Source organism: Aythya ferina (assembly GCF_964211825.1).
Source record: "Aythya ferina genome assembly, chromosome: 9".
NCBI lineage: Eukaryota > Metazoa > Chordata > Aves > Anseriformes > Anatidae > Aythya > Aythya ferina.
In genome coordinates, this window is record NC_140305.1 from 13,438,183 (window position 1) to 13,448,759 (window position 10,577).

A 10,577-nucleotide genomic window follows, 5' to 3' on the forward strand; every position below is an offset into this window, starting at 1 on the left:
AAGTTGAAAGTCACCTTCAAGCAAGCACACCTGGGTAACACGGGCTAACAGTGGAACAATCAATGAAGTTTAAGTATTGCTCCATGGTGTTCGCACTATCACACTTGCTCCCAGTGATGGCCCATGTTTAAGACCTGCAAAACGCTCACAGTGAGCAAACACATCCCTGACAGACCAAAACGCTCTGCAGTGTTTAATTTTAATAATCTGAATAATAATGGGGAGAGAAAGTCCACCATCAAAACCTACTTTCATTAACTACCACTGCTCATCTTGGATGCTGTTGCTGTGGAGTAGAATTCAACCCGGAATCCTTACTTTTTCCTGCAACTACCAAGAAATTCTTTACTTCCATACTGAAAGCTACAAAAAGAAGCTGAGCTGCTATGCTCGGAAGGAAGGCACCTCTGTTCAGCAGCAGGGCAGTGCAGCCTCGGCGGCGAGCACAATACCTCCTCTGCTGCTCGGTAATTTGCGTCAGGAGACCTCCAGCTGCTAGGAAAGCCTTTTCCCATGCTGCCGTGCGCCAGCATCCCCGCCTCAGAGGATGTAATTTCACGAGCACAGCTATTAAACTACCGAGTCTTCAGGTCCTCATAACCACCAGCCAGCTGTCTCTTCATGCAGCAGATCACAGGGTCCCAGCGCTGTCGTCTTCCCAAAGATAAGACTTTTTGTTTAGACACACCAAACTGCTACTCCGTTTTTTCCTATCAGCACCCCACAGATGTCGTTACAACAATACACACAGATATACCCTTCTGAATTATAGCAGAGTTTATTTTAATATTTTGTACAGCCAGCATTGGTCTCCAGGAATAAGTTATAGTCTTACATAAGTGAGTCCCCCCAAACCCACCCTTAAGGAATGTTCAACTTTCACCATTTCTAATTTAGAGGGAAATTATTTATAGGGCAAGACGCAGTCTGAAGAATGGAAATCAATCTTAATTTGTGAATGAAACTCCTCTGAAGTTCTCAGGGTTTACTTACATCTAATTGGATTCGTGAGCCAGCGCAGTGGTCACATTTTTCAAGACTGCGCCCACACGTTCACACCTCAGTGAAGATGTTCCTTTCAGAAACGGGACAGGGTTGTGTTTCCTTTTTTCCCTACCTCATGCCACATGGTTCTGCTATTTAGACAAGTTCCCTACAGTCCAGTACAAAGTTTGTAACTGACTTTTCCCACAGGTACTCACTTCGTGCCAGTCTCTCTCCATTTATTCAGTTGCTCTCAGTACCATTTAAGCATCATTTCTCACTGCATATTTCGTTTCTTTAACACAGCCAAGAGGAACTGACCTCAACATTGCCTTTAAGCAATAAACAACACATAAAACAAATAAATACTTTTAAATCCTTTTAAATGGTAATAATGTGTATCCTCTGTTCCAGTGCACAGTTAACTACTGTGTAAAAAGCACTCCCAGGAGAGCTCTGCAGCAGCAGGCTGGGCACCTCAGTCACCTGCTCGTGCCACTTCCCTCACAGCACTTGAGTACTGGAGGGTAAACGAGCACAGCCTAAGAGAAATCCCCCCCTGGCTCAGAGAATTGTCAGTGTCCGAGGTCAAGCAATTCACATTCTCCAATGCAAATAAAACAGAAAGAGGCTGTATAAAGATTTCCTCCACCCTCTCTGAACACCACACCAGCAACAACTCCAGAACTGTCCAATTCGCTCTGCGAAGCTTTGGGAGACACCAATGAAGGAGAAATGAGAGCCGAGAGACAATCAGAGGGCTCACCGGCTTCAGTCTCTATTTTAAATGGAGCCCTTCTGCAGCTCTCTACAGACTTTTCCACCTCAGTGTCCCCAGAAAGCAGCTCCTTCCCATGCCCCTAAGCTGCACAGCCTCTTCAGCCTGCACGTGCCAGAGCAGTGACACACCAGGCAGTTTTGTAAGAGGATTTTAGAAAAACAGCGCAAAGCAAAAAGCACAAACATTGAACCCAATCCAGAATCCCCATCAAACGGAGGCGAGAATTCTGCCAGTCCTGACTGAAAACTGGCAAGTGAATACTTGGGTACTGAGGGATTTTATAATTAAATAAAGGTGAAGTCGTAAAGCCTTCAAAAGCCATTTAAATTGAAACTAAGATCGACTAAGAAGCTGAACGCTGCCTCCTCATTCTTTTGAAATATTTCACTACAGTGATTGGAAAGCGTAAGAACGCTTTCAAAAGCTTGTATTTTTTGACCTCGAAAGGAAGACAAGCTCAGCACTGTGTTGCAGCTTCCTTTCTTAAAGGTGGACCGTGAATTCTGGCAAAACAAAACTTCCAGGGCACACTTTTTGCATTTCCTACAGAGAACAAAACTATCGTTAAAGCTACAGAAGCTTTCAGCTACACAGAAAATGAGCCAATGTAGCACCGTACTCCACAAGAGCATCCCAAAATGCTTTACAATACAACAGAAGTACATTTACATGAATGTTATACACCTGTCCAAGGTTTTTCTGATGCCATGTAGTGGTTTGTTTGTTGTTTTTTTTTTTCCCTTTAAGAAATGATATTCCAGTTAGAATAAAGCAAACCCTTTCTTTTGTTTTAACTGTTCTTTTCAACATGGTCTATATATACAATTCTTAAAATACACTTAAAAATAGCTGCACACATTTTATATCGTTATACTGGAGAAGGGCAGTCCAGACAGACCATGCTTCTCAGTATGTTAAAAACTGTAAATAAAACCCAACCAGACTTGCTCTCCCCTGGTACCCATGTCGGCCCAAAGGAGGGAAGGAAAGGAACAAGCAGTTTTAAAATGGGAGTCTTTCACAAAACACGCTACTTACAAATCTCAGGTTAATTTCCTCAAGCAGTTTTATATCAAATCCTTCGTTAAATATTTGAGGTCACGCACTGCCATCTTAGCAATGAAATCTGTTGCAACATGCATGTGTCAGCTTCCCACTCAACCAACTGCAACCCTGAGGATTTTTCTGGCCTGGTAGAAAGAGGAAATGTAACACAATTCCTGAAGTATGGCTGGTCCTCCGTTTCAAAATTCTGTACGGTTTCCTTGATGGTTCTTGGACACACACCCACACTTTTTTTTTTTTTAATACACGTTTCCCTCTAACCAACATGCAGATTTCTCCTCCCAGTCATCCACATCTTGACGTCCCAATGAAACAATCCATGTCATCCATCCAAAGGTTTTCCCAGGTAGACCAAAGTCACTTCTGTGTTACCGTACACAGCAGACACTGCCGGATACAGGCAAACTTTTGGCAGTCCTCTGAACGCAACTCCCAAGAACTCATAGCCCCTCTCAAATGCTAACGTTTTGTCTTCCATGTCCAGGATAACTCGAATCCTTTCACCTATCTGGAAACAAGAGGTAGGAGAGGAGGGAGAAAAAAAAAAACAAAAAACAGTCAACATACTCAAATGGAGACACAAAAATAAAGCAAAACCCACACGTATTACAGCAGATCAGATTAAAGCAAGGCTCTCCTTTTTCTCATTACCACGTTTTTACGACAGGAGTTTCTCAATTTCTCTTGTATGTGTTAAGATCCCAAATACCTCTTCTGCCTGTCTCCAAGTGGGCAGATTGTATCTCAATACCTACAAGGTGATCAACGTAATCCTTCACACCTGAACCTTGCGACAGCACTGTCAGCAAGCGTACGGTGCAGTTTCTGCTTCAAAATACCGCAGAAATCTGGGAATTGTTGGCCTCTGCTCAAAGTGACCTGTATTCTGTATCTGCTTGTTACCACTGACCTGTAAGGTCCACAAAGAGCAATTGTAAAGTCAATGAAATTGTTTTAAAAAGGTGACTGCCACAGACAAAGCATACCAGAACACACTCCTGATTGCACAAGTACTGTCACAGATGTTCCCTGACCAAGGCAGAAGGAAGTTTCAGTGCAAAGTCTGGGCAAAGTAAGCATGAAAATCCTCAAACAGATATACACAGGCGAGCGAAATCAACACCGAATGCAAGAAGAGTCTTGGAGCAGGGTGTACACAATGCTCCCTGCATTTATCTAGCACTTACTATTTTCAACTATAAACACAAGTCGCAGGCACCAGCAGCAAACACAGCATGATATAGCACAAACTTCTTATCCCTGCCAGCCAACCGCAATGCTGGGGATTGCTTCCAGACAAGACATTTTTTTCTTCGAACTGACACTAACGAATTTCTATTACCTTTAAGTATATTTTCCACAAGCAGATCACTGCCCGTTTCTTACCAGGAATAAAATACTTTAAAGGATCACCAGCTTGAGCGCTCAACAATTTTTAAGAAGAAAGCAGTGACTGCAAGCACCATTCACCCTTGAGTCCCCACAAGAGTCTGCTTGGCTTTCAAACCCTTCCTCACCCTGTTGCTGCAGAAAGGCCTAGTCAGGGACAGCAGGAAGTCTGCAAACGGGCAGGCCTGGCAAGTGCTGAGCCAATTCACATGTCAGGAAACGTGAAATCTAACTGTCTTTAATTACATTATTTTCAGTTACTAATAGCAAAAATGGCAGGTATAGCTTCCAGACAGAATTAACTGCTTGGCAGTGAACTTTTATGCAAAATTTATAAATATAAGGTAACAGTTAGATCTTCATGCACAACTGACACGCAAGGCATTATTCATACCAACCCATGACGTTACCAGATGGGGATTTCACTGCACGCAGCTTAAGTTGCAGCATGAGGAAATCCAGCAAAATGTGGCTGTGTAAGCAGCCAGAGGAACAAGGGTAAACACTTCTAGGCAGACAAAAAGGTAGCACGCACTCTTTAATAACCTGAAATTATCTGGACTTCACAACCCAGCTGAAGGACGTCAGCTACGGGAAGACAGCCAGAGAGCCAGCACACAGCACGCAGTGCCACTGCGGGGTTTTGCAGGAAGGCTCCTACCTGAGCACCAGCCTCAGCTCACAAAAGGGTGAAACACCTACTGCACGCAGCCACCTCACCGCGGGGCCAAGCCTTACTCCAGAGAGCTAAAACAGCCTCGTCAGCTTTTGCTTTAAAAAGCAACGTGGTGTTAAAGCACCACCCACGATGCACGGGCCTCGCCTGATATTTGAGATAGAAGCAGGGAGGTGACAGAGGACCGGGCAGGCTGAACAGGTGCAACGTAAGGAAGGGGTAAAAAGACAAACTAAGGAGAAGAAGCCTCACGAGGCAAGACTGCCTACCTTCTGCAGGGATGGCAAAGAGATGCTCGGATGGGCACGCAGGCCCCATTCAGCAAGCAGCTGTGAGGCGCCAGGGAAGCCGGCCCCGCAGGCCAGCGCCAAGCCCCGCTCACCTGGTATTTCGGCGCGTTGTTGCACTGCGGGAAGCTGCCGTTGACCTCCCCGTTGTGCAGCAAGTTATTGTCCACCAGGTTCCAGCCCCAGCTCTGGTCGTCGCTCCCCAGCAGGGCCACGTAGCCCTGGCACTGCATGGCCGCCCGCTTCGTGGCGATGCCAATGACGGCCACGGTGCCCAGCGGGCCCTCCCACCACACCTCCCAGGCGTGGCGGCCCTCGCTGAAGCCGATCTTGGTCCTGGCCCCGTCGGTGCTCTGGGCGATGGGGTTGCGGTGCAGCGTGAAGCCGTTCTTCTTGATGTAGACGTTCCTGGAGCAGTCGTTGGTGCTGAAGGCGTGGTGGAAGGCACGGACCTAGGGCAGGGCGGTGGGGGGGGGTGAGCTGAGACCCCTGCTGCTTCCCACCCACCCCCACCACGGGCTCACCCCCGGGGGGGGCCGTGGCGATGCCGGGTGCTCACCTTGCCCTTGTAGGTGGGCACGTTGCAGAGGATGTCGGTGCGCAGCGCCTCCTCCGCCAGGCAGCGGGCGGCCAGGCTGCGCCACACCTCGCTGTTCTCGTCGCCGTGCAGGACGCGGTGCCACAGCTTGCACACCAGCGCGCAGCTCCGCAGCTCCCGCAGCTCCAGGTAGGAGAACACCAGCTCCAGCACCCGCCCGGGCAGCCGCCACCCGGCTCCCCCGCCCGCCGCCGCCGCCGCTACCGACGACGACGACGACGACGAAGCCGCCGCCGCTCCCCCGGGACCCGCCGCCATCACCCACCCACCCCCCCCGGCCGCGCACCGGCTCGGCCGCCCCCCCTCAGGCGACGGCGGCGGCGGCGGGGAGCGGCTGAGGGGCGGCTGGGGGCCGCTCGGCCTCCCTCAGGCGGCGGCGGCGGCGGCGGGGCCGGTCCCCAGCGCTCCGCCCGCCCGCCCGAGGCCTCAGGGCGAGGGGGCGCGCGCGGCCGGCGCCGCCATCACAGCCGCGGGCCGCCCGCCCCGGCCCGCCCCGCCGCGCATGCGGAGGGAGGGAGGGGACGGAGCCGCCCCGGGGAGGCCGGGAGGCGGCAGCAGGGCTGGGGGCCGCCGCTCCGCCGTCCCCGTCCCGTGGTCCCCGTTCCCTCAGGGATGGCGGCCCGCTGGGCAGGAGGGCACTGCGGAGCCGTGCTGTGCCTCGGGGCCAGCCGCGAGGGGCTGGTGGCCTCGGGAGGCGAGCGGGGCGAGCTGGCGCTGTGGGGCGGCGGTGAGGGGAGCCCGGTGGGGAGGCTGCGGTTGCCCCCCGAGGACGATGTGGGCGCGGTGTCTTTCTGCCCGCGCTGCCCCAGCCGCCTGTACGCCTCCCACGGGGCCGCCCTGCTGCTGCTGGACGCCAGGGCCCTCACCCAGCCCGTGGAGCGCTTCCAGGTGAACGAGGAGGAGATCAACTGCCTGGCGGTGGACGAGGCCGGCGGCTTCTTGGCCGCGGCGGACGACTCCGGGGCGATAAAGGTGGTGGATCTGGCGAGCAAGAAGGCCTGCCGGGCCCTCAGGCACTCAAACATCTGCTCCTCCGTCGCCTTTCGGCCTCAGAGGCCGCAGAGCCTGGTCTCGTGCGGACTGGACATGCAGGTGATTTGCGTGCCATGGGCAGAGGGTAGGGAGGCCAAGCGGTGGCTGCGCCTCGGCTTTCTGTGTGTGGAGCAGGAGTTGGCCCTGGTGACCAGCCGTGGCTGCAGACAAAATGGGGATGGCTAGGAAGACAAAATGCCTGAAGCAGACAGGATGCTAGCAGGAATGCTTTAATGCAGAGGGATAAATATCTGTCTGCTGTGAGGATGAGCTGTTTTTATAGTCAGCCCTTCTTTGCAGTATCCTCTTGGAAGCACTGAATGTTCTTTGCCTTTCCGCTTGATGAGGCAGAGTAAAACTTTGTCCTTTGCTGAAGCATCCTTAGAACAAACCATGCTAAGGAATTAGCAGAGTCTTGAATTACGTTGCCCACGCTGACCATGCAAGATGGATGGTTTTTGGTAGCGTCTTTCCAGTGATTGAGAGCTGATCGCCTTCCTGTTTCAGCCTGAGATTAAAACTCCCCTCTATTGAGGGGAGTTTTCCATGGTTCTAGTAGCATTTGGGGCAAGTTTCCTTTGACAGCGTCAGGCACCACATGTTCTTAAAAACTTTTCTTTTTTTTTTTTTTTTCATTTTTAAAGCCACGGTTTGTAAAGGAAAAAAAAAGTTGGTCTGCCAGATTTTTTTGACTGCCAGATTTAAAAAAAAAAAAAATCAAAATTTGTCAGGCATTGACTAAAATATTTTAAATGAAGTATTTGAGAAACTTCTTTTCAGGGCGACTGAAGTATCAGTCTGACTGTAGGCAATGCACTCAGCACCTTAAACTGCTTGCTTAATTTCATATGCCTAAAACACAGAATCACAAGCCTATGGCTGGAACCCTTTTATTGTGATTGTAACCATTTTCATACTATTTTTTGTGAGAGCAAACTGGTTATTTGTTGTGACTCTTTGTATGTTTTAGTGTAGCTCAGCAAACAAGTTTTTAGGTGAAAGTATCCCCAAAATAGTAGACGTTTGTTAGTGTTCTTCTGCAGTGAAAAGTGTATTTTTCTGCTTCAGGGCTGGCTGTGAGGTCTGTCACTTCACAAAGAGAAGCTGAGTTGCAGGATTCTGAAGTGCTGAGTTGCAGCATGTCTTTAGACAAGTCACCAGCTCCATGAGTATGGAAACTTGCTGGGTTCGTGTGTCAAACTCAGCAGCTGATGAGAACTGAAAATTAGGTCACTGGCATTTTTTTTTTTCAGTAGTGCCACAGAAATGGGGAAAATGCCATGAGGACAGAAAATACTTAGTTTGCATAAAACTTGCCACTACTTGTTAAATGCATAAAGCTGTTGCAGCGCTGTCTGTGATGAGAACGGGAGTGTTTGGGTGAAGCATTAAGACCCAGCCCCTCTGACTTACCCTCTGTGCAGTCATCACGGACAAGTTTTCCCTTTCACTGGTAGCCAAGTAGTTTTCATGCAGCAGCAGCAGGGACTGCTGAAACAGAAAAGTGAAAAGCAAGATGTTTTGGATTCCAGATAAAGGAACCAATATGTTTTGGACTCCAGATAAGCAAACAGCATATCAGGACTGAATTAGACTGACTTGGGCTTTGATATCTGCTGGCCTTGCAAGTAATCATCATCAATTCATCCTATAGAAGTAACAAGAGAATAATTTTTAACAGGTGCCATTTAGATCTACAGCACCTGAATTGCTGTGAGGCGGAAGCATTTGAAGGAAGGGTTTTTGCTTCATAAGCAGCTTGAAGGCAGGGTGGCATTTCAAAAGCAAGTTTAAAAGTACCACCTGCCCCTACCTTATCAGGAATTGCATGCTCTTCCTTAATAACATAACGGGACAAACCAGATCTACTCATTTGATATAAAAAGTACAGAGAGATATGTTTAAAATGGAGGATCTGAACTATTTGCTATTCCATTTCTCAAACACATGAGAGTGAGAAAGTGATTGTTTTAGAACAGTTGTGCAGCAGGGACGGAACTAAAATTCAGACTCATAAAGCTCTCTTTTCATTCACTGTTCATGTCCTGCCTTTTAAATAATTAAGAGGTGCAGTATATCATGATTACTATTGCCGAGATGAATGGAAAAGCTTTTAGAAAAGCTTTTTCATCCATCTCATGCTCTAAAGGCCTGAGTCATTGACTCTGCTGGGAAGGGCACTGTGATGGCTTGCAGACTGTGCCATGGAGATTTGTCTTATGTGACAGGTGAAGATCAACCACTTCTCACAACAGATCTTGTGTCTCTTGCACTCATACACAGTCCTTGCTCTGCCAGAGCAAGAATTAGTAGTTCCTTTTGCTATTAGTAAAAGGATCTGATTCTGTCTAAGAATCTGATGCTACATCTTGTGTCCTTCGATGTAAAACAGATTTTTTTTTCCCCCCCAAGGTTATGCTGTGGAACCTGCAGAAAGCTCGCCCCCTGTGGACCACAAACCTTCAGGAGTGTGAAGCAGAAGACAATCCACAGTCAGCTGGCCAGCTCTTCAACCCTCCGCTTGCACATTCCCTGTCCGTCGCATCATGCGGCAACATCTTTGGCTGCGGAGCTCAAGATGGTAAAGTTAGGATATTCAGAGTCACTGGTGTCAAGTTTGAACGTGAGCTGGAGTTTAAAGGTCACAGCTTAGGAGTATCACAGGTCCTCTTCATGCCAGAAACATACTGGTTGTTGACTGGAGGAAACGATGGGAAAGTCTTGCTCTGGGATGTCAGCAGTGATGTGGGAAAGCAGCAGAAAAGCCCAGCCAAGTCCCTCCATAGAAGGAAGGCCCAAGCACCAGCCAGAAAAGATGGAAAGCTCAACAAAGCAGCTTCAAATGACCATGCTAGAATTTTACCAAAGCTAACCATTGAGCATGGAGAGAAAGTGAACTGGCTCACGTGCACAGAGATCAAAGGCTCCAGGAGAGTATTAGTTGCTGATCAGAGTAGTTCTATATCTGTTTATCCGTTGCCAGAATCGTAGCCATGGAAACATTGACAAATTTGCAGTGAAGAATCATTCCTCAGCATTTGAAATATGAGTCCAGTTAAATCCATCGGCGGTGGATTGAACAATGACCCCTGCTGCACCCTCAGCAACGGCAGGGACTTTGCTGCGTTCTCACACAAGCACTCGTGATGTAATTGGCCTGGTGCTCTATTTTCAGCAGCTTGTGGTGTTCGCTGCAGCTGCTATTTCAAGGTTGGCAATTTGTGTCCTGAACTTAAGTGAAACTGATTTCAATAGATTTGAGGATAATATTAGTGCACGACTGACCTGACATAGTTGAGGTCGGAGGAATAAATTCACGCTAGCAGGGAAATCAGCAATGCTAAATGAGGATGCTGAGCAGTAACAGAGATGCAACTGGCTGAGCTCCTTGCATTTGCAACTATTTCAGTGCTTTACTTTAATTTCCCTGTTAAACGGTGTCACGATTAGCTTGAATTGGATCCAGTAGAAATATGTTTCTCATTATTTTGCATACAAGACTAGAGAAGCACCAACTAACTGAGGAATAATCAAAGTACTTAGACAGTCATTGTCAATTGGATTTTTTCACACTGCAGTAAACAAAGGAGCAGGAGAAAATGGTAACATCTGTTTAATGGGTCAGCTGTTGTAGGCATTTAGTTGTGTGTATCCCAAAGAGAAAAATAGCTATTAACTTTGTCTTAATAAATGCTTTCTCTCACTGCTCCCATGTGTTTATACTCACTTGTTAAGTATAGGTGCTGTGAAAATTGTCAAGAAGTG

General features: G+C 48.3%; 2 protein-coding genes across 3 annotated transcripts; one reads left to right on the forward strand and one right to left on the reverse strand.

The window, feature by feature from the left end:
• Positions 1 to 759: 759 nt before the first annotated feature.
• FBXO45 (F-box protein 45) lies at positions 760 to 6,180 on the reverse strand. The gene is made up of 3 exons (XM_084529670.1): positions 5,742 to 6,180; positions 5,278 to 5,634; positions 760 to 3,338 (listed from the first exon to the last, which is right to left on the reverse strand). Exons 1-3 carry the CDS (start codon positions 6,036 to 6,038, stop codon positions 3,153 to 3,155), a joined length of 840 nt encoding a protein of 279 aa, XP_084385796.1. The 5' UTR covers positions 6,039 to 6,180; the 3' UTR covers positions 760 to 3,152.
• WDR53 (WD repeat domain 53) lies at positions 5,781 to 10,520 on the forward strand. 2 transcript variants are annotated; one of them, XM_084529669.1, is made up of 2 exons: positions 5,781 to 5,909; positions 9,225 to 10,520. In XM_084529669.1, the coding sequence occupies exon 2, from the start codon at positions 9,228 to 9,230 to the stop codon at positions 9,801 to 9,803; it is 576 nt and encodes a 191-aa protein (XP_084385795.1). In that variant the 5' UTR covers positions 5,781 to 5,909; positions 9,225 to 9,227; the 3' UTR covers positions 9,804 to 10,520. The 2 variants fall into 2 exon arrangements, with proteins under 2 accessions (XP_084385795.1, XP_084385794.1); XM_084529668.1 differs by lacking the exon at positions 5,781 to 5,909 and adding an exon at positions 6,275 to 6,872.
• The last annotated feature ends 57 nt before the right edge of the window (positions 10,521 to 10,577 follow it).